The sequence below is a fragment of the Sus scrofa genome, chromosome 13, assembly GCF_054392235.1.
Source record: "Sus scrofa isolate SSC_HxYL_T2T_F1_AM1 chromosome 13, Sscrofa_HxYL_maternal_Yorkshire_Landrace_v2.0, whole genome shotgun sequence".
Lineage (NCBI taxonomy): Eukaryota > Metazoa > Chordata > Mammalia > Artiodactyla > Suidae > Sus > Sus scrofa.
This window is the reverse complement of record NC_139395.1, coordinates 159,187,646-159,212,119: the sequence shown is the minus strand read 5'-3', so window position 1 is coordinate 159,212,119 and position 24,474 is coordinate 159,187,646. Positions and strand designations below refer to the sequence as shown.

General features: G+C 39.4%; 1 protein-coding gene across 1 annotated transcript in view; it reads left to right on the top strand.

Moving 5' to 3' along the window:
- The first annotated feature begins 3,490 nt into the window (after window positions 1-3,490).
- Window positions 3,491-24,474, top strand: part of GAP43 (growth associated protein 43) — a 93,813-nt gene continuing 72,829 nt past the window's right edge. The window contains exon 1 of the mRNA NM_001244335.1: window positions 3,491-3,718. Coding sequence (NP_001231264.1) covers window positions 3,689-3,718 — 30 coding nt within the window. The 5' untranslated portion in view covers window positions 3,491-3,688. The remainder of the gene's footprint in view (window positions 3,719-24,474) is intronic.

Genomic DNA, 24,474 nt, shown 5'->3' with positions numbered 1-24,474 from the left:
GGTGGTTTAACATATTAAGCACAAAGTTCATCCATCCCTGTGCCTGGTTTTGAGCTATAGACTCTGGTTAAATTATGCCACCTTGTTTCCAAGTTCCTCCCAACAAATAAAAGAGTAAAGAAGATATAAGTGGGAGGGCTGAGGAAAGTTCACTGAGAGAGAAAAGAGTTGGCCCCTGTCCATAGGCAACTGTGTTCCTCAAGTTAGGCCGCAGAGTTGAAGAAATGATCCTGTCTATAAATCTGTTTAAACACCCAAAGAAGCAGTTTTTTCTCCCTTGCCCCAATTCTCACCCCCTCTGCTTCTTCCCTTTATCACTCTCCAGGCCCCAGCAGCTAGGTATGGCAATCTTAATGTACAGCAGGAATGGCTGTGCCAAGTTATTTCTTACTCTTTCTTTGCCTTCTTGTATTACTGAAATACACAGAAGACTGTTTTTTGTTTGTTTGTTTGTTTTTTATCTTTTTGCCTTTTTTAGGGCTGCTGCAGCAGCATATGGAGATTCCCAGGCTAGGGGTCTAATTGGAGCTATAGCCGCCAGCCTATGCCAGAGCCACAACAATGTGGGATCCAAGCCATGTCTGTGACCTACACCACAGTTCATGGTAATGCTGGATCCTTAACCCACTGAGCAAGACCAGGGATCGAACCCACAACCTCATGGTTCCTAGTCAGATTCATTAACCACTAAGCCACGACAGGAACTCCAACACAGAAGACTGTTTTTGCAAGCTGGGCTCTAATTGGACTCCTTACAACATGAAAAAGAAAAATTAAACCCAGAACCTAATTCTCTTCTATTTTTTCATTTTTTATTTGTTATTATTTTTATTTATTTATTTATTTGCTTTTTAGGATGACACCCATGGCATATGGAGGTTCCCAGGCTAAGGGTCAAATCAGAACTACAGCTGTGAGCCTATCCCACAGCCACAGCAATGCAGGATCTGAGCCATGTCTGTGACCTACACCACAGCTCATGACAACCCAGATCCTTAACCCACTGAGCAAGGCCAGGGATCAAACTGGAAACCCCATGGTTCCTAGTCAGATTGTTTTCTCTGTGCCACAAAGGGAACTCCTAATTCTTTTGTATCATCAAATATGAAAACTAAGAAGCAAACTGAGAGGAGTAAAAGACCAAGTAAGGCCACATCTGAAGCAGGTCATGCTTAGGAAGACTTCTGAGAATAATTTATAACCCTTATCCCTGGGTACCTCTCTGAGATAGACCATTCTGAGGCGGTGTACCCTGAATTTTGTCAAAATGTATTGAGCACCTGTTAAGTTCAGTGATCCTAGCAGCATGTATGATAATAAGCTGTTGGCTGACACATTTTAACCAGGCTTATGTCTGGGAGGGGCTAGAAAGAATATGAGCTATTTAATTGGAGGCACTCATCATCACTGATAAACAAGAAAGTGTTTAAAAAGTTCTTTGAGACGTTTACTTGAAAATAACACCCAAATTTCAGAAAAGTATCTGAGGTAAAGCTACACTGCATTGAGAATGACTTTGTTGTGCTTTCCATATGTCATATTATTTGGCCCTCATGACATGCCGGCAAGGTTAATACCATTGTCCCTATTTTACAGATTAGAAATCTAGGTACAGAGAGGTTCAGTCATTCCCAAGACCACATAGTACTATATGTCTAAAAATTATATATATATATATATATAAATTTATGTACATGTGTATATATATGTATATACACACATTTTTTTAAAGTCATTTTTTCCTCTACCCAAGTCATGTAGAACCATAGAAGAAGCTCAAGAAGGAGGCTTCATGATATGTCTTTTCTTCTCATAATAGATGTGTTTACCTTTATTCTTGCCCAAACTGTTAAATACCATTTTTTTTGTTGTTGTTGTCTTTTTGCCATTTCTTGGGCCGCTCCCGCAGCATATGGAAGTTCCCAGGCTAGGGGTCTAATCGGAGCTGAAGCCACTGGCCTACACCAGGGCCACAGCAACACGGAATCCGAGCCGCGTCTGCAACCTACACCACAGCTCACAGCAACGCCGGATCGTTAACCCACTGAGCAAGGGCAGGGATCAAACCTGCAACCTCATGGTTCCTAGTCAGATTCGTTAACCACTGCGCCACGACGGGAACTCCTAAATATCATTTTGAGCATACCGACTAAAGGATGTCACTTGTCATCTGGTTCTGTAAGAATGGAGTCACTAGCCACTGCAGTTGCTGACCTTTAACACACCCTGAAAGGAGTTCAAGGTGGAGGTCAAGAATGAGGCACTCTGTGCTCTGGGAAAACTGGCAGAACAGCCCTTCAGATAGATATTTATAGAAGAAATTTTTAAAGAACATGGATTCTTGAATCTCCCCATATTTAGAAAAGCACTAAAACCATTAACTAAGATATCTGTTCCTTGTGAATAGCAGCAACCTTCTACCAATGTGTGTGCTTAGTTACGCTTACCCCTTTTCACCAAAATCACATATATGCTTACCTCCTTGCCTTCTTAGTTCCTCAGAGCCATCTGAGAGTCTGCCTCCCAGGCTATAGTCTTTAGTAAGTCCCAGAATAAAACTGAAACTCAGAGCTCTCACATTGTGCATTTTTATTTCAGTCAACAGGCATCATTCATATGACAGATTTATCATTCAAATGTGCTCAGATTTTTCAGTAAAATTTGAAGAAACTCCAATTTTCAAAGAGGTGTATGTGCATTAAGAAAAAAACTACCATGTGATTTTAGATATGGTGCTAATTCCTAAGCATTATTTATTATTTCTGAACTTGAGAGCATAGAATACTTAAAGTGTGATATATTCATGTGGATTTTTCAAGAATTTTGAAGCATAAATGAGATACATTTCTGCATATTTTAAGTTTATACATATGTATTTATTTTAGGTAATATGAATACTGAGTACAGTGTATATACAGGGTATGATGTTCACATGCTATTTCATTTTTTGAGAGAACTCACAATTATTAACTGCATAAAATCTAAATAGCATATATAACATATTGTATAGGTCTGATTACCCATTGAGAATAGCTGTTCTTTGCTTTTATGATATTGGGAAGAGAAAAGAGTTAGTAAAGAAATAGAAGCATTCCTCAAGCCCCTCTTCTCTAAAACATATTCCATGTAATCTGAACTGGCTGGAATTACGCTTCTCTGCTCCCACCTCACCACCCTCTCAATGCAGTGGGAAAGTCGGTGGGTAATTGGGTCCAGATTGGAGATGTTTAAATATTCATGAGGCTGGCAGGGGACTGGGAGGGGGTGACTGTCTAGAAAAAGGGTGGGGGCTGGGGGAAGTGATTAGTCATTGAAAGCTAGTGAACAATTCTGAGAAAGAGATCAAGAAACAGGGAAGAAAAAGAGATAGGCAGAGAGTGGGTAGCGGGGAGAGAAAAGAGGAAGAGAGGAAAGAGGAGAGAGTGAAGAGTGAGAGCCAGAGAGAGAGAGAGAGAGAGAGAGAGAGAGAGAGAGCATGTGCGGTGAGCAATAGCTGTGGACCTTGCAGTTGCTGCTAACTGCCCTGGTGTGTGTGAGGGAGAGAGAGAGGAAGGGAGGGAGGGAGAGAGCACGCTAGCGCGAGAGAGCGAGTGAGCAAGCGAGCAGAAAAGAGGTGGAGAGGGGGGGAATAAGAAAGAGAGAGGAGGAAAGGAGAGAAGGCAGGAAGAAGGCAAGGGACGATACAACCATGCTGTGCTGTATGAGAAGAACCAAACAGGTAGACCTAAAGATTTTTACTTCTTGCTGTTGTGAAATTACCAGAGTGCAATATTTCCTTGTAAAGGCAGAAAAAAATATTTTAACTGCTTCTGCTCTGGCCATGGTGCTCGCGTTTCCTTAGCATATGGTAACTGATGCTTGCATCCCAGCTTTTATTCTATTCTTTCAAGCTCTGGTTTTGGAATGCTGCTACTAATTAGGATGGTGTTACAAAAATTATGCCTGTTTGGCTAGAAAAAAAAATTTTGGCTATTAGTAAACGTTGAGCCTTTTAAGTCTCTGGTTTGCGGGTGTGGATATAGAAGGGGTGTGGGGGAGAAAATGTGGGCTCTACCTACAAGATGGGGAGGCAATCCTTTTATATTATTTGCAAAAAGCAGGGTTGAAAGCATAAGATTCAGTAATGAGTATTGCTTGTTCTAGCGTACAATTTTCTCACATGTGCTGCGGAAGAAGCCTAATTTCCTACATGCATGAGCTTCAAATGGGCACAGGTATTAATGGAAAAAACATGTGAAGGTTTAATTCATTTATTTTTCAATGAATGAATGAAACTGTAATTTTGGGAGATTTTTTAAAGAGCATCTAAAAAGCCACTGGGGCTGGGGGTGGGGTGGGGGGTTGGCCATGTAGAAGGGGAAAAATCCCCTTCCCAAGATCAGCAGCCGATTGTGCACCAGCTGGTCCGAGGAGAGGGTGGACCACGCCCCTAGGAGCTTTGAGCTCCGATGGGATGGGAAAGGCGAGCCGAGTATTACCTGTTGGAAATCCGGTCTTTTCTCCCCTTTCTTTGCATCTTTCCTGGAACTGTAGTGGCCAAAGAGGGGCTAACATTCCGGATAATAAGCATGGTGACTCATTTTCATCTGGAAGAGGGACACATAGGAAATTAGCAAGAATCCGAGTCCCCTACCTCTCTCTCCCCTACCTCCCTCTCACCCACTGCACAGGTTTTTCTTCCATTTCAAATGGCTCACTTATTTCTTGAAAGACATTTTAGAAACTTGACTGGGGAGAAGGTGGAGAGGAATGCCTAGTTTGGTATTCCGCAGTCACCGACAGTGCGGGGCATCCTCCAAAGGAAGCTTTCAAACATTGATCAGAACGCGTTTGAGTGATTTTGGTGAAGGTTAAGGAGGAAAATGGGTGTGGGATATGGGCGAGTGTGTGCTTGTGCGTGTGTGCGCGCATCTCCGTGGGAGGGAAGTCAGTCTTGGTCAAAAAAGCCCCTTTGCACGTTGATTGCCTGTGGGGTGGGGCGCAAGAGGTAGGATTTGGGCATTATTCCTTTGCAGGTATTGGGTATGGGGCAATTTGTAATACACTCATTGAATCCGAAGGGGGTGTGGGTGGGGGAGTGGAGAAGTAGCAGGCTGCCAGCTTTGCACATTTAGCCAGCGCCCTAGAAGGGGTGGGGGTGGGGAGGGGGAGGCCGGGTACAGAGGATGAAGGCGAAGGAAGAGGAAGGGGAAGGGAGACAGAAGCCGAATCTCAGAATCTCAGACCAGTGGGTGGGAAGGGTGGAGAGGCATAGATAGATAGATAGATAGATAGATAGATAGATAGATAGATAGATAGATAGACAGATTAGATAGTTAGACAGATTAGATAGATAGATAGGTAGATAAAGATTTTGTGTGTGGTTTGTGTAAGGGTGTTTGGGGAACAGCATGAGGGTCTTACATGTGGCACTTCCCTAAACTGCTCTATGATGCCACAGATTGATGCTTCCATTGGCTCATTTTTCAAACCCGGACATTTCCTCTTCTCTGTCTTCCTTCATTCTAATACATAAATGCAATATATACAGGTGGCGGGGCTAAGCACACCATCAAGGAAATGTTCGGAGGTTACCCCCCTGGTGAGCTTCGGAAATAAAATTTAGGAAGGTGGAGCCCTAAGGAAGCCAATGCTATTCATTAAAAAAGCTTTAATTTGGGGAAAGAAAATGCTGGTTTACAACTTTTTGCCACCTTATGTATACACATACATGTATTCACATGCCCCTCTGACAAAGGAAACCAAGCATGATTTTCAAAGGAAATCAAGGCTAAAGAAATCCCCTTCCCCAAAAGGGTACATATAGCTAGCTGCCTTTGCATGGGTCCTCTCACTGACAGCCCCAAGGGTTCACTAGGATGTGTGCAAAGTGGTGAAACCAAAATTGTGTGTTTAGGGAGCTGTATAAATTCACATGTAAATGTGGAGAGTATCCGCATACTACCCCCACAGAAGTCATGCATGTACTGTGTATGGTTTCCATATGCCGGCATATGTTTTAGCATAATTCATATTCAAGGGAGAAAATTGAAAGGTAGAGAAATAGTCCTATTTTGCCCATACATTTTATGCATGTGTGACTCTGTGTGAAATGGTCATGTACCCTATTGACCACTGCTGTGTATCTTTCACATACGTCAGTATTTAGGATGCCATTAAATCAGACTGAAAGAAATGGTGTATTCTGGGCGTGGGCTTGCACTACACTGACTGGCATTTCTATAGCCTGAGTACTTAGGTCGCACAGAGGTTTCTTGCTTGTGGGTGAAATGATCCTATGTCATTAGTGACAGAATCTGACTGTGTTTATCTTTCGTCTGCCATCTATTCATCACCCTAGTCCTTAACAGGGAATAAAACAAGGGCAAAACCCTGCAAAGGTCTAAACTCTGCCACACCCATGAAATCCAGCAGAAACGTGGGAGGGGGCTGGAGGGATTGCACTTCCTTCCTCTTCCACTTGAGCTGCATAAAGAAGCAATCCTGGATTTCTGAGTTGTAATACATTGTCAATGGCTGAGAAGAAAGCATAATGATCTTTATTAGCCATTAATTACCATTATGGATTATTACAGCAGGAAGAAGAGAATGAGATGGGGTGGAGAGAAGATGGTAAAGGAGTGGTCAAAGGAGGAAAAAATTAAAGAATTTCTGAGATTTTATTGGCTTATGATTTGCAAATATCTTGGGGCTAACTTTAAATAGCTTAATCACCATGCATTTTGCAGATGATGAAAAACTTGCAAGATGTCATCTGGGTCCACAATGCGAGAAAACTGTGAGGTGTTTCTTTTGTTTAAAAATAAAAACTTTAATTTGTAATTGAAGTATAAAGAACACCAATGAAAGCAAGAAACCCCTCTAGCCTCCACCCCTCAAGCCCACCAACATTTGCATTTACATACAACAAATAATTCTTAGTGTGTCCTGTGGTTCAGTATTGCAGCCTGGCTGCGCCTTTCCCTTGCAGTGTTGGAAAGGTGTGGAAGGATGCTGCCTTGCTGCTTGGTGCAGCCGTTCCTCCTAGTGATAAATTGCATTCCTCCTAAATCTCACTGAGCCACACCCAGTGTCACCCAGGGACTAAGTGAATTAATTAAATGGAAGCATTTTACTTAATATAATTGAAACTCTTCATTTTTTTAAAAAGGTGATTTCTACCACACATTTCCAAATTCAAACAGAAAAAAATTATTTAAAGGGCATTTTTTTGTCTGCCAAATTTCTAGACTTGCAGAGAACCTTAGAAGATTAATGGTGAATCTAGAAATGCATTAATATCTAGTGACTCTATAATTCCTTCTAACTCATGCTAGGGCACACAACAATCCCTTCTCTCCTGCTGACAGTCTCAACTCTGGTCCCCTCCTTCCCCACCCATGCTGAGGCAATTGGGATAAGAATATGTAGGGTTAATTTTCTCTCTTGCTGAGCTGGCAAAACTAAAGAAACATTTCATGTCTTATGCTGAAGGGTAGCGCTCCTCTTCACTGTGAGGGAGAGTGGCTTAGGGTCTCCTTTGCCTCCATCATAGTAAAATTGACCGTGTAGAGCCTGGGGCTGATTAATTTACATCAGTTTTACCTGCCTCCATAGGGGAGGAGGTGGGGTGTCTTTGAGGCAACGGTAGAGCATGTATATTAACCAAATATTCCCCTTGTTCATATTGATAAAATAAAACAAGTCTGAAATCTTCCCCTGATTTTAAGGGGACATTCCAAAGGATGCACACACTCACGTCATCTCAAGGAAAGGTACAGTATTTAATTAATCGCTTCCCTATTAGTTATCATAGAGGCATTCAGGCAACCATGGGTGTCATCTGCTGTCAATCAGAGAAGTGGTTGTGGGCAGGAATTCTCCCCTTTGAATTTCTGGAGCATGGTCTTGTTGCCTTTATACCATCCTGTTGATCTTCAGAACTTTTTCTGTGGTGTTGGGAAGAGCACTGTGCTGAGAGTCCTTAGATGCCACTCGCTGATTCTGTGGTCTTGAGTGAATCATAATTTGGGTTTCGGTTTCCTCCTGTAGGATGGAGACTGAAAAACAAAACAGGAAAACAAACAAACAAAACCCCACCATGCTTACTTTAAAAGTTTTTGTAGGGGTCAAACAACATTGATATGAAAACAAAGATCGATACAAATGTAAGAAAATTTCTCTCCAAGGTCTGCAGTGTAAGACTTGGCTTAGAAATTGCACCTTTAAAGATTGTTCAGGTGCCTACTATGCTTCCTTTTTCTGTTAGAGAGGAGTTCCTTCTGCTCTGCTCATCATTGATCCCTCCTCTTCATCACTCCCTAGTCACTATTCCATATACTCTAATAAATCTTCTGTTCCCATAATTCTGTTGAAACATTTTCTGAAAAATACACCATAACCAGTGACCCTTCAATTCACATCTCACCTGACATATCTTTGGTATTTTGTATTGTTTTGTCCACTCCTCTTCCTGAGACTGTCTCCTCCTTTGGCCCCATTATAGCTTTCCTCTTTCTCCTCCATCTCAGATAGATCCTTTTCCATTTTCTTTACTGGCTTCTTTGACTTTCTCCCCCCTCAAATACCAATTCTCTCCTTGTTAATGATCTTGATCCCTTTCTCTTCTCATTCAACAAACTAATTCTAGGTGATCTCATCCACATCCAGAGTTGTAACCACCTGTGTGATTTCCAAGTCTGTAGCCTGGACCTCTCTCCTGAGCTTTGATCCCTAGATATCTCTGTCTAGATGTTTCAGAGACATTCATGCTCATTACAAACAAAGCCAAACTCAGTGCCTTCCATTTTGTACCTCTTAGTCTTACTCCAGATTCCCACCCTTATTGCTGTAACACCATCTCATCCCGCTTCTAAACACAGGGAATCTGGGAATGATCCTAAACATATTCTTTTCATTCAGTCCCCACTTCCACTTAGGAAATTCTTTGATTCTAGTTAAAAAGATCTTGAATTCATCCTCTGCTTTTTTCAGATCCACTGCAAATAACCTGGTTCTGACTTTCATCAGGTCCTATCTAGGCAAAATCAATAGCTTCTTACATGGATTCCCTACCTCCATCTTATTCTCCCTCAATTCTTGCAAATAATCCTGCTCTTATCTTTGCGTAACACAAATCTGGCCATATTATTTCCCTCGTGAAAATCTTCTGATGGTTCCCTATTAATGGTAAGCTAAATACAAACTCAGCATGGATGACATGATCTAGATTTGACTGTCTTTCCAGTGCCATCTTCAAATACCTCTTCTCTCAACATATGATACCACATCAATATTTCAGGCTTCCGTGCCTTTGCTCATTCTGTACTCTCTGCCCACTTTTCACTTCCCTCTCAGCCTAGCCCAACTCTTCCCCGTAAGAGTTAGCTCTTTGAAGATGTTCTTAACCTCCCTGAGTTAAATTTTCTTCAACATTCTTTGTGACTATGCTATAGTTTGTACAGTCATTATTATATCACTTGTTACACTATGTAGCACTTGATTTTTTTCACATACTGGTGTCTATATTGTGAGATGCTTAAGGGAAAGGATAGACTCTTAATTGCTTTTGTATCTCCAGTGCCTATGCCAATGCTTGGCATATAGAGCAATTGATTTTAACTGTGGGTGATCTATTTGCTAAATAAATATAGGTTTATAGCCATCTGTAAATTGTGAAATATCTAAATGGATGGAATGACTACTAGATTTTTTTTTTAATCTCTTGGCATCAAATTTTGAGTGGAGATAATCATCATTGATGCTTGTTATTGACCTCTACACATGAAAACTATCAGTTTTTAAATGAAATCAGTTACATAATACAAAATGGGCCCATTTATACTGTGTTTCTCTAAACTACTAGACCTGGTACTATCTGCAAACCTCCCTTTGATGTCCTCCTCCACTCACCAGCCAACATACCAGCCCCACCCTCTGAAGTTAGCAGAGTCCATGTTAGACACATGGTCACCATAGTCTTGGATCTTCTTGTGCCCTTCCTTTTGGATCCCAAATGTTTTCACATATTGCTTGGCTCCACAACTATCCCAAATAGGTCCTGACTCAACCCCTCACTAGTCTTAGTTATTTCATTGATCACACGGACTTCAAAAAATGCACATAGTATTGGCCTGTGTTAGGGGCCCACATCCAAGAATTATGTTTAGTTGCATTGGGTTTCTTTTTTTCTCACTGAACTATCTACATAATAATATTCCACAAAGAGAAATCTTGCAGGAAGGTAAAGGGAGATTGAAAGGTAAGTAGTCTCTCAAATGTCTTAAATGAATGAGAATCAGATCAAGCTTATCTTTCTTTAGTTTGAATAGACTGAAGGAATTTGCATTCTGAGGTAGGCCTATTATGGCCAACATGAGGCTCTTTGGGGTTACAGCTTTACATGAAAATACTCTCTGCCAGACTCTAAGTAGTGGATTTTCCCCTACCAAATTGCCACAACCTTGAGAAGAACCAGTAAGACAAAATGATCTATAGGTGACCTTGAGTAGTTTTCCCCAAGCTCCATACCTTTTTTTATATTTTGCTCATTGCTTTCAGTCTCTTTCAATTTCTTTCTTTGAGTTTTCATATTTTTTTCTCCTCTCTTCAGGTCCAAGTGGAGTTTTTTCTAATTAAGTAATGCCAGCTCATGCTAGTATTAGTGGATGAGGTCATAAAAGGAGAATTATAAGAAAAAGTGTGTTCTTTCCAACTTTCCAAATAGGTATTTTAGACAAAACAGGTGTATTAAGCTATGTCTGGCACATAGTAGCCTCTCAATAAAAAAAAAAATAATAATAATACTTATTGAGGGAATAAAAGGAAGGGAGGGATCATCATGATGGGACATTAGGGGATGTGGTTTGGTGTAGAAGACCATTTCTGTATACCTGTTGAGAGCTGACTCTGTGTAAGTGTATACTCAACCGTATTGGTCCTCCTCCCAAGGTGGTTGTGGTTGAAGCTATAATTCTGTCTCCTGTTTACTTAGAACAGAGTGACACACTTGCTGTGAGTTTAGGCTATAAAATGGGAGTGTAACCCTCTAGATTTCCTATCCTGAGTTATTATAGATCTTATATACTTAGATGTTATTTGTTTAATGTCCTGTTTCATGTCTTTGTAGTGAAATAAACCCTACCCTGGGTTCTAGACCTGGCTCTGCCAATTGCTTGTCGTATGACCTTGGGTAAGTAACAATCTTCCTGAGCCTCAGTATATTCATCTTTGTAAGTTGGCACATAAAAAAATACTCCAATACTTTTCTGCTAGGTTGGTGTGAGGCTCAAATAAAGTGATAAAAATAAAAGTGTTTTGCAAACAATGTGTTTTTCAAGTGTAAAGTATTAATTGAAGCATTCCACATATTGAAACCTAAAGTATTCATGGTTCTGTGCAGAGTAACTACCCTTGCTCCCTCTGTAGAATATACAGACATTTTCCATTCCCATCCCTTCTCTCCAACTCTAGAGTAAATACTAACCTCATGAATGGATGGGAGCATAACATAGCTTTATCATTTCCTTCAAAAAGTTCAGTGACAGAATTAAAATAGCAAAAATTCGAATTGTCAGGCAACCCCTAGGATCACTTCAAAGGCATTAGGAATATCCACTATTTTTCTTTTTATCTTTTTTTTTTTGTTTCAGTCTATTCTTCACATTTAGATTTTTCTTCTCCATTTGCTAAATTAGCTGCTTCTTCCCCATCCCTAGCCCCACTCCCACCTCACTTCCAAACTGGGTTCTCAGCACTAAGATGACCAGGCATGCTGTGCTCACATCAATCACGTGAGGGCCCAGTCAGGCAGAAGAGTGAGAGGGAATGTGGGGCTGATTAGGAGATTGAAAATGGGGATCAAGCCTGCTTAGGGAAAGCATAGTTCAAAGATGATCACCTGAGCACTATTTTCATGCAACCTCAGTATTCCTCAGTGCATCAGGAATTAACCTTGATCAGAAGTGGTGTATAATCCTGAACCTTTTCCAACTCAACTGTAAACACCATGAATAATCTAAACTCTCTGCATCTCTACAGAGGACATTTCAGTTCTACTGTGTCCCTGGTAAATTGGGATGTGTTACCTATTTAATAATACAAAATATATCAAATTCTCATACAAGCAATGAACTTTTGCAGCCCAAAGGATCTGATTTTTTAGTGTATGGATAATATTTGAAAATATTTTAAAGAGTAACGTTGGATCAATTTTTTGTAAAAGGTTCGTTTTTCCTAGAAGCCAAAGTCTAACATAGAAAAATTAACATCATGAATATTTTGAAAAATACTTTTATAAAGGGGGTTTATATAGAGTTTGATATAAAATGCATTAAAGAGTTCCCACTGCGGCTCAGCTGTAACAAACCCGACTAGTATCCATGAGGATGTGGGTTCCATACTTGGCCTTGTTCAGTGGATTAAGGATCTGGCATTGCCCTGAGCTGTGGCATGGGTCTGAGACACAGCTTGGATCCAGCGTTGTTGTGGCTGTGATGTAAGCCCGCAGCTGCAGCTCTGATTTGACCCCTCGCCTGGGAACTTCCATATGCCACAGATGCAGCCCTAAAAAAGAAAAGAAAGAAAAATACATTAACTAGAAATTTGGAAATAAGTTGGTGTCCAGAGAGAAGCAATTTCTTTTATTATATTTATAGTTGGTTGATGAATCACCTTTAATCTTTCCCTCTAGTCACCTCTCTGTCTCTCTCTGTCTTCTGTCTCTGTGTGTGTGCATGTGTATATGTGTCTGTCTCTCCTTGTCTTTCTCTCTCCACACACAGACATACACATACATACATTCTTGCATTACTAATGTGTCCTTTGCTTAGGTACAAGTAACAGAAACCACTTTTGAGCCTCTATAATATGATCTATTGAAAGGAAACTAGATATCACATGAAATTAAGAAATCAATGGAGTTCCCACTGTGGCTCAGCGGAAACGAATCTGACTAGGAACCATAATGTTGCAGGTTCCATCCCTGGCCTTGCTCGGTGGGTTAAGGATCTGGCATTGCTATGGCTGAGGTGTAGGTCAGCAACTGTAGCTCAGATTCAGTCCCTAGCCTGGAAACCTCCATATGCCTCAAGTGCGGCCCTAAAAAGCAAACAAACAAACAAAAAAAAAGGTCGAACAGCCACGCTTTTGACAAGTAGGGTAGATCTGGGAAACTCAACATAAGGCATTCATAGACTTTCTTTCTAGAGCCTTACATTCAAAAGTCTCAGTTACTAATAATCCCAGCTTCTCTGACTCTCAATTAAACATCCTAGCTGAGAGGTAGAATATATATCTCTGTACAAACACATATACAGAGAGAAAAAGAGGAGAGAATATGAGAGAAAGAATGAGAATATATGAATCTGATGGGTCCTTTTTGGGTCAGCTAGTTACCAAATAGACCAATCATCATGTGGCTTAGACAATTTCTGGAAACTCACACCCCTTAATCTAGGGAGATTAAATTGGCTGAGAAGTAGTCTCCTGCATATAAAACTGTGTGTCCAGATTAGAAGGGATTTACCTCAAAAATGGTGGATCACTATTTTCCCTTTGGCTGTTTTCATTTCGGCCTATATCATATGTTATTATTGGTAGGGTTATCATCAATGATGACTCTGAAAGGAGGCAGAAACCATACAGATAAACAATCTCCTGAGCTTTTATACCTAGAAAGAGCAACTCTTTCTAGGGCAAATCTCCACACCTAGAGTTGATAGGCACTAGGTTTTCAGTCTTTTCCAGAAGTTGAACTCTGGCAGGTGCCACCAATGTATTCTTGCTAATTTGATGTGATGCAGCTTTGATCTAAGTTTACCCTTTTGGTTTGTGGGGTTCACTTTTGTGAAAGGATTGGGCAATAATGGGTGTAAAACATCTCCCTTGGATTTGTATCAGAGAAATGCTACTCCTTGATATTAGTCGTCTCATTTTGAATGTCCTTGAATTAATTCCAACAGTAATCATCGTATTTATCTATTTTTAACAAATTGGCACTTTCTGAAATATTGGGCTCTTGTCTCCAATGCACCAGTTTGCTCTAAATGTAGAATTTTGGTAATTAGTTTTACATCCATTATTTGTAATCCCAGTTCCAATAACTATTCAAAATGTTATTTTTAAATGAAAATTTGAAAGACCCTAATGTCTTCCCATTAATGACTACATAAAAGAGCTAGATGAGGCAAAGAAAAAATAAATGAATTGATCTCCAAAGGTTAAGCAAACTCAGGAATTGGCTGCTTTTCTAAGTGGCTTCAAAACCTCTTAGTCAGCAAAACCAGCCTGGGAATTAGCCTAGACTCAGAGCTGTTAAAATGCAAATCCTCTTCCTCCTCCTACTTTGCTTTTTGGTTCAGAAACCAATTTTCCAGTTTGGAAAATAAACTGAGAAGTAGAAGCTCCTCTTAACTGCCAAACTAGATCCTCAACAGCTATTCTAAAAGATGCATTCCACAGTTCTACTCAAACTCTAATAGAGGCAATTGTCTATGTTATTTACCAGACAACAACAACAAAACAAAACAGAAAATCAAGGGAAACTTTCTTCAAAGAAAAGTTATTGGCTTCTAAACAATTAACTTGCAACTAGATTTCTAGATACATATTGCATTGAGGGCAGCCCACTTTAGCTATCCAGACTATTATGGGGTTCTAATGGGGGAAGGGGAAAAGCATTTTTAGGGTGGACATTGCATTTCAAAGACCTTTTTCTTTAAATCTTTATTTGAGGGATGTAAAGAAATAGTGAGTTTATAAGTGATCCTTGGTAAACATCCTCCATTTCATCTTCATCTAGACATTTGGAGAATTTTTCTTCCAGAGTTTCACTGAATTAATATTTCTAAAAATTTCCGAGGTTTTCAAAAGGAAGAAGAGAATGTTATCTTCTATAACAAATATTGGCTTTTTCTTTAGCCAAATTTGACTTGGGGGTTTGATTTATTCAAATGTAGTTTCTTTCTGAAGAAGAAGCATCATTTTCAGTCTTCCCTAACCACTGCATCTCAAGGACTTACTCCAGTGAAAGGCAGGGTGATTCTCTTTTCTGTATCACCTTGGAAAGCTACTCTGGAGAAATCAGGTTGGTATTTAGTATTCATTTGAATGAATCTTTCATGCTAATCTAAATTCAGTGTTCCTCCTGGCGTTGATTGCTTTGATTGAGAACACAGAGTAATAGCTTTTGATAACTCAGCCAGATTTGTGCTCCATACTAATGGACAGTTAACTGGAGAGCTGTATAGAAAATATCATATCAACAGGATCTAGTTTCTTGCATACTATCTTCCATCTTGAACTTCATACCTTGCCCCTTTGGAATGAAACCAGTATAGAAAAGGAAATGAAGAATATTATTCTTGAGGTGAGAAGAGGAGTTATAAAATAGAATTACTACTTGGAATTGGGCCATTACCCTCTAGTGAAAACTGTCATGGGAACATTAATGACCACAGATGGCTCAGACTTTACTTATGAACATCATCTGGAAGATACAGTAAGCCCAGGAATAAGAGTATTTAGGAAAGAATCCAAGAAGTTTGGGCCCTAGTATACTTAAGTATATTTAAACATACTTAGGACTAAATTCAGTTTTTATCCTTATCTAAGTGAAAAGAAACTTGATTATTGCTAAGAAAAGACCATGTATCTTTCAGTAAGTATGCATTTTCTGTAGGTTCTGTAATTCTCCCACATCCTCTTTCTAGTGTCATTGGAAACTGATTGGATTCTATAAAGTTTATTTTATTAAGTATATTTTACCAAAATTGTTATTTTTACTTAACTTGGGTATATATAAAAATCCATCCATAAAAAGCCAAACTGGAGTTCCCATTGTGGCTCAGAGGTAATGAACCTGACTAGTATCCATGAGGATGCCAGTTTGATCCCTGTTCTCTCTGAGTGGGTTAAAGGATCTGGCACTGCCATAAGCTGCAGCATAGGTCACAAATGGGGTTCGGATCCCACATTGCTGTGTCTGTGTTTGTGGCCCCCAGCTATAGCTCTGATTTGACCCCTCACCTGGGAACCTCCATATGCTATGGGTGCAGCCCTAAAAAGACAAAAAAAAAAAAAAAAAAAAAAAGAAGAAAAAAAAGAAGAAGAAGAACCAAACTATGAGAACCACAGGAAAACCAATAGAAAAAATTAATTTTACCATAATCCAAGATTTCCAGATATTTTTTCTTTTGTTGTTGTTGTTTTTGTTGTCATCTCAGAAAGTATCATGTTTAAACTAATTATCTTCTCCATAGACTAGATCTCTGTCTCCCCTACTTTTGACAATATCTTTTGGGAAGATACCACCCATTCCCAGTCATCTAGCTCAGAATATAGAAAGAACTGATTGCTCTTTCCCTCATGAAACCGTACTATCAGTTACCAAATCCTATTTGCAAGGTGTTTTACATCTGTCCATCCCTTCTTCTGCCAGCCTTTCTCAATTCACCTTCTAGAAGAGAATCAAACCCTAACACCCTCAGGCCCTAAAGCCCATAATTGTACGTAACTAATTAAACTCTATCCTCTACATCTAGACCAGTACTGATTACGCATCATTCTCTACGGAATGAAGAAAACAAATCATTTTTTGTGTGTGTTCTGTGGTTTGGATGAGAAAACCCAGGTCAGAAAGTCTGGATAGCACCAAAATTCTCTGGTTTTGGCCTCACCTTTGCACACTGCCTGCTGGTTAATCTTACTTTTCACTCCTCCTTTTCTCAAAATTTCAGTAATTTTTCTTTTTTTAGAGCATTAATTCTAATTTATTTATTATGATTTTTTAAAGGCTTTTCAAAATCTAGTACCAATTTCCTATTCTTTTTTTAAAGACCCCACCTGCGGCATATTGAAGTTCCCAGGCTAGGGGTTGAATCGGAGCTGTAGCTGCTGGCCTACACCACACCCACAGCTTCACCAGATCCAAGCTGTATCTGTGACCTACACCAAAGCTCATGGCAATGTCGGATTCTTAACCCATTGAATGGGGCCAGGGTCAGGTTTTTTGCCGCTGAGCCATGGTGGAAACTCCCCAATCTCCTATTTTTGTCTTACCTCCTACTGGCTCCATCATTGACTAAGCTTGTAAATTTAAACAAATTTAATCTCTCTGAGTTACCATTTTCCTATATAAAAATAGGCATGTTAAAACTAAGCTTTCTCTAAGGCCTTCCAGCTTATAAAATGACACATTCTATAGCAAAGTTTCTCCTCCACTTTGTCATCTTGCCTCAGCCAGACTTAGTATGAATTTAAGTACCAATTTCCCTGTACTTTTGTTTATTGGCATTTCCACATTGGAAAGTCCCCTTGTTGCCTCTTAATTTCACCCAACCTCTGAGGCCTGAGTCAAGAATTATCTCATTCAAGAAGGCTTTCCTGGTGACCACAGTTCTCTGTGGCTTCCTCTCTTTGATCATCAGTAGCACATACTACCTGTCCTATTTCTTCAGCATTCATTAAACAGAATCTATCTTGATATCCATTAGTATTTGTATGGACCTGATCTTCCCAAACTAGTTTGCATACTTTTGAAGGTAAGGTCTTGGGTTCAGTGCCAGCTCAAGAAACACATATTGATTGTTTCTGAGCAAAAGTACAAAACAAATAGAAGGATCTGTAAACTATCAGAAAGACAAGTGGAGTTATCTTTCATGGCCTCTCTGGGACATTTGAAACCATGATGAAACATTCCTTCTCCTTACTTTCTTGGCTTCCCTAATAACTTTTTCTTCCACTTTTTCTCTTTTATAGCTTTGGTTTCACATTCTTTATCTCACCCCCCCCCCACACACACACACCTTGGCTCCTCTTTCTCTACTAACCTGTGAAAATTTGTTGCTACCCCAGGCTTTTGTCCTTCTTTTTTCATGTTCTTTCTCAATAGAAGTTCCAAGAATAATCTAATCTGTCCCCACAACTCCTATGTCACTAATGGGCCTTGAATTCTCCAGGCTCTCTAGCTAAAGCTACTTCCTGAGCTCTAGAGCTTTATATCTAACTGCCCACTAGAAATCCTGCTCTGATAGCCCAGTCTTAACACATCCTAAAAATAAGTCTTCATCTCTTGTTCCCAGATCTCTTCCCTGTTCTGATCCAGTCATCTAAATGAAAATGGAATCCTGATGCATTCCTCCAGTCTTCCTTATACTGTTAGATGCTGCTATTTTTTCTAGTGTCTATAGCCATTCATTCCTCCCTTGCCTTCACTTTCTACCTTGAAAATACATACTGTCTCTGTCCCCTTTTCTTCATCTCCACCATCATTTCTAGCCCAAGTGTCTCTCATGGAGACTAAAACAATAGCCTTCCCTTATAATCTTCTTTCTTTTGCCCCCAACCCTTTACAATCATTCTCTCTGTAGAAAGAATAGTCTTTTAAAAGGTTTCTATCAAGGAGTTCCCTGGTGGCCTAGCAGTAAGGATCCAGTGTTGTCACTGCCGTAGCTCATGTTGGATCCCTGGATTGGGAGATTCCATATGCCAAAGGTGTGGCAAAAAAATTGCTTATTTTAAACTCTTCTTTTTCTGTGCCATTCTGCTGTCCTGAAATATTCCCCTCTTGTCAATCAACTCAGTGTCTTTCAATATCTTGCAAATGTGTACTGTACCATTACTGGGCTAACTCCTTATTCTGACCATTCCTTTTCCCCTATATCCCTTAGCACTGATGGACACAGATGAGGGTTGCTCCGTATTTAGTTAACATCCTATTGACTTGTCTGTCTCTCACTGAGTCATCCCACTGGCTTAATCACAGAAACAGATTTCATAAAGTATTATTTTTCTAGGTAATTTTACCACTTAAAGACTCAGAAGAGATCCTAGCATCTAGAGGAAAAGCTTTAGAACTTTTACATTAAAGAGAAAAAAAAAAAAAGGCATTCCCTGATAGCCTAGTGGTTAAGAATCCAGTATTGTCACTGCTGTGGCACACATTGGATCCCTGGCCTGGGAACTTCTAGATGCCAGGAATGAGGCCAAAAAAAAAAAGATACATAGATAAATAAAAAAATAATAATAAAAAGTATCTTTAAGATCATATGTTTCCACCATTTAAAAACCTTTGATAGCTTCCTATTCCATCTAGAACCAAAACCAAACTCATTACTACCAAGGACTATATAATTCTATATAATCTAGGACTTGCCTCCTTCTCTGAATTCCTCTTGTTTTAAATTTAATTTTATTTTTTAAATAAATTTTATTGGTGTATATGTGACTTACAATGTTATATTAGTTTCAGGTGTACAGCAAAGTGAATCAGCCATACATATACATATATAATCCATTTTTTTTTCAGATTCTTTCCCCATATAGGCTATCACAGAGTATTGATTAGATTACCCCCAAGCTATATAGTTGGTCCTTTTATCAATCGAATTTGTATATAGTAGTGTGTATATGCTAATCTCAACCTCCCAAACCATCCCTTGCCCCAACATTTCTCCTTTGGTAACCGTAAATTTGGTTTCAAAGTCTTTGAGTCTATTTCTGTTTTGTGAATGTTTCCTTGCAATCATTTTTTTATTATATTCCACATATTAGTGATCTCATATGATATTTGTCTTTCTATGCCTGACTTACTTCAATCGAGATGATGATGTCTATGTCCATACATGTTGCTGCAAATGGCATTTCTTGTGGGAATGTAGGTTGATGCAAACACTATGGGGAGCAATGTGGAAGTTCCTTTAAAAACTAAATACAGAACTACCATATGACTTAGCAATCCTACTCCTGAAAATATACCTGGAGAAAACCGTAATTCAGAAGGATACATCCACCCCAATATTCATTACAGCACTGATAGCAATAACCAAGACATGGATGGAAACCTAAATGTCCATCAACAGAGTATTGGATAAAGAAGATATGGTACATATATTCAATGGAATATTACTCAACCTTAAAAAAACAATGAATTCTTCTTATAACCATATTCCTTTTGCTCATCATGTCTACTGGACTACTTTTAGTTTTTAAAACACACCAAGCGCATTCCTTCTGCAAAGCCTTGGGGTATGTTAATATGTTTACTCAGAACCCTCTTTCCCTGACTCTTTACTTGAGAGGCTTCTGTGACAATCCATCTGGGTGGTGTCCAGGTCACTTTCTAACATATCACCCTAGTTCTTTTTTGTTGTTTTTTGTTTTGTTTTGTTTTTGGGGGCCACACCTGCAGCATATGGAGGTTCCCAAGCTAGGGGTTGAACTAGAGCTTGAGCTGCCAGCCTACACCACAGCCACAGCAATACAGGATCTGAGCCACATCTGCAACCTACACCACAGCTCATATCAATGCCGGATACTTAACCCACTGAGCGAGCCCGGGGATCAAACCTGTGTCCTCATGGATACTAGACAGGTCGTTAACCACTGAGCCCTGACAGGAACTCCACACCCCAGTTCTTTTATTTTCTTTAAGGATTGCTCTCAATATGATTTTTTAAAGAGGTACTTTCTAATTTTCAATCCCTGCTTCTCTCTTTATACTTCAAAATCTATGGCCCTTTACATCTCATGCTCAATTACAACTGTCCAGTTTCATGGAACAACCCATGCTGTTTCATTCTTTCTCCCTTTCCAAACACAATTCATTTTGCCTGGAATGTATTCCTTTCCCATCTTTTCTACATACTACATTTCTAATTTACTTTGTAATGTGACTAGAATTGTTTTCCTCTTTGTGGAGACTCCCTGATCCTACAGGTGGATGTATTGATCTTTCCTTCATGCCATCTTTGTGTCTAGTACATGCCTATAGTACATTCCACAGACTTTAAGTATTCATACATGTCTGTCTCTTTTGCTATACTAGGAGCTCCTTTAGGGTAGGAGTCATGTTCATTTATTGTCTTATGTATATAGCCCTAGTTCAATGCTTTGTACATAATAGGCTACCATTAAATAGAAGTTGGGTAAATGAAGCCCACACAAACGACCAAGTATACATGTCTAATGAATAGTATGTGATGGCAAGATTTGGTTAAGCCTAAGAAAAAGGTTGCCCAATTCCCACTAATTATTCACGGACCCTTGCCACTCTGGCACACTTTATAATTAGGCACCTGACAGATATCTCACAGAGAGCTAAGACTGCACAGACTTGGATTTCATCCAAGTGGTGCCAGCTGGTTGCTTCAGCAAATAACAGTCCCCATTTTGTAGAGAGATACTTCAACATGGAAAGATAGCCATATATGACACTATAAACTTCTTATGATTTGGGGTAAGGAATAGCATCAGTTTAAAACATACAGCTATAGTCTTTTTTTTTTTTCTTCTTCTTCTTCTTCTTCTTTCTTTCTTTTTAGGGCTGCACCCATGGCATATGGAGGTTCCCAGGCTAGGGGTCTAATCAGAGCTACAGTTGCCGACCTTTGCCACAGCCAGAGCAATGCCAGATCTGAGCCACCTCTGTGACCTACACCACAGCTCACAGCAATGCCAGATCCTTAACCCACTGTGTGAGGCTGGGGATTGAACCTGCAACCTCATGGTTCCTGGTCAGATTCATTTCCACTGCACCACAATGGGAACTCCAATATAGCTATAGTCTTTTTGACCCATTAATATGCCTTCCAAGATTGCTGAACACGCAAACTTTTTATAATATCTAAAACTGTTTTCTTCTGAAACCCCTCCCAGAGGAATTCTGGGAAGTTTTATATCCTTTCTCACTAATAATGATGTAACTTGTAGTTGCATGTGTACATTCTCTCCTTTTACTCTCAGGAAAAAATATGCACTGTGATGATTAATTGTTTTTTCTGGTGCTTGTCTATGTGCTATGGAAGCATCCATCTGTCTGATGTTGTTGTACCTATCCCCAAACTGGTAAACAAAAGGAAAGATTTTCCTAAAGAGTAAGAAAGAAACAAATGGCCAGGTAATGATTGACTTTAACAACTCCTAGCATATGTCTCTTACACACAAAAATATGATTCCTTATGGGGAGCAGAGCTGAGAAGAAATGGGTTCCCCCTTGGAATTCTGGAGCATGAGAAATATTCTTCAATGTAATCTGTTTCCTTTTTAAGAATAGATTTAAGAACCAAGAAAGCAGAAGAATGGTTTGCAGTCATTAGGTAGCTAGGTCCTCCTGAACTAAAACTATATTACATAAGGATTAAAAGTACTTTTTTGGTCTGGATGGAGACTTAAAACACTCTTTTAGAGTTATTTCTTCAGGAAATGATATTCTAAGTTTCAAGCTGCTAACTTGCCAAACTTTGGAAACACATCTCATTTATAAGTTGGTGCAATGCTCACTCCAAAATCAAATTTGGGAAAGATTGAAAGAATATGATTTTTCTGTTTTAGGGAATGGATGAGCATAAGGAAGGCAAGCTGAAGCAGACTTCAGCTGGAAAAAAAAAAATGAGTCACTTTTCTCAGTTGTACATTTTTTATTTCGGTAATTACGTGGGAAGTGGAGAAGATACATGAGTAGTTTGGGTTGCTGAGAAAGTAGATGAGAGAAGCAAATAGTCAACATTGAAGAGCTTGGGATGGGGGATATTGTGGAACTTTGGAAGACCCAGCAGATATGGGTGGAACCCTGGGAGCCATATCTGAGAGAGAATTCATTTTCTATCCCACTGATCTAGCCATACATTCCTTTGCTTCCACTTTCCACATACTTTTCCATAGGAGATTTTTTTCAGCAGGACCCTTTAAAGAGTGGAAAACTATTTTCACTTGAGGGTTCTGGACATCTTAATTGGTACGTACCCAGAGACACTGCTATAAGTTTTAAGCTGCCAATAATCTTACCATACTCCAGGAAGAACCAACAAATCTGGGTCGTTCTGATTGAACAAAATTTCAGCCAAATCCTCTGGAACTAAGAAGGGAGTATTCCTTGGATTCCAGTGGAGGGTCAGCAGGTCAGGCCTAGTTGGTACAAAAGATTACAGAATAGACTAGTAAGATTGGGAGATAACAAAATCTACTAGGCACTCTCTGTACATATAATCTTTTATTACCTCCTAACATGAAGTGGTTCCATCTTCTTCACCTGAAATGCTTTCCTTCTTCCATCTGTCAAACTATGTTCTGCCTCCAAAAATTCTGTTTTAAAATCACCTCTTTTATAAAGTCATTCCAGACATTGCCTCATTCTCCATCTGGATTCATGCTGCAATCAATGTAAAAAACCTCCCCAGTAATTCTTCCCTCCCCATATTGTTTATATGTATCTGTATATACGTTGCATGTATATATGTATACAGAGAGAAAGAGAGAGCATTTAGATATGTTTTTACTTATTGTTCTTTCCTATTTCCCTAGACACTGCTTAAATTTCATTCCTGTGATCTCAGTGTTTTAGATTTCACAGCGCACTACACAAGGCTTGCACATACTGAGTCTACAGTTTTAACTATTACCTTTTTACCTTTTTATTTAATCTCCCAGGGAAAAGAGTCATCCTCTTTCACTATATGCCTGATAATAGAGCTAAAGGGATTTTAGAGATTATCTAGTTTTTTGTTTGTTTGTTTGTTTGTTTGTTTGTTTTGGGGCTATGTGCATATGTGTGTTTGACTTCTTCTAACCACAGAAACCTTTGGTCCCAGATATTTCTCAGAATCCAAATACATAAAATAGATAAAAGGTGCTATTGGCTGGAGCAGAGTTTGGTGGCCCAGCCTTCAATCTGGTCAGTCTCCTCCTCTCTGCCCTGAGGCCCCTCTGAGGAAGCTTAGGAAGCAGAGTTTGGAAATGCTGATCTATACCCAGTCGTTCTTGGTGCAGATGTTGGAAAGTTAAGGTCAGAAAGAGCTGAGCTGGAATTTCTGCCTATCAGTACCGCTTCTTTCAGAGGGGTAAAAGAGGATCATCCTTTCAATTTCTGGATGTACATATCCCTAAATATTCTAAATTTATGAAGTCAGCATTAATATGGTTCATAAAGGGACAGGGTTCTTTTACAAATGAAGACAAATTTTTTGTGTTTTTCACCTTTTGACCCATTTATTTTATTTTTCCGTTAGCCTTTTTCATGAGGACTAACTTTGAGAGGCAACATTTTCCTCCAATATTATATAGAAATCATTTATTCAATCACTGAACATGTATTAATCATCTACTAAGCCAGAAATTATGCAGAGTACTAGAAATATAGAAATAATTTTCTTAGAAAAAGAAACGCTCTCTACCCTCAAGTAGCTCACAGTACAGTGTGGAAGACCTGTGTCTATTTAAAAATGTGTTTCCCCTTTTATAATTCTCCTGGATAATTTCATCAGTCTCAGGTGTATTTTCCTAGTTGTTCAGGGATGTTTCCCACTAAAGGAATTCACTAGTGTTCCTTTTTGTGTAAACGTGACCATCCAATCTTCCTTGGAGGCCTGGAAGGTGAGTTTTGTGATTAAGAGAACATTCATAGGTATTAAGACTTAAATACCACAATCCCAATGGATTTTTAAGGATTAAGGGTGTTAATATATGTAAAATACTTAGAATTATACCTGGCATGTAGTGAGC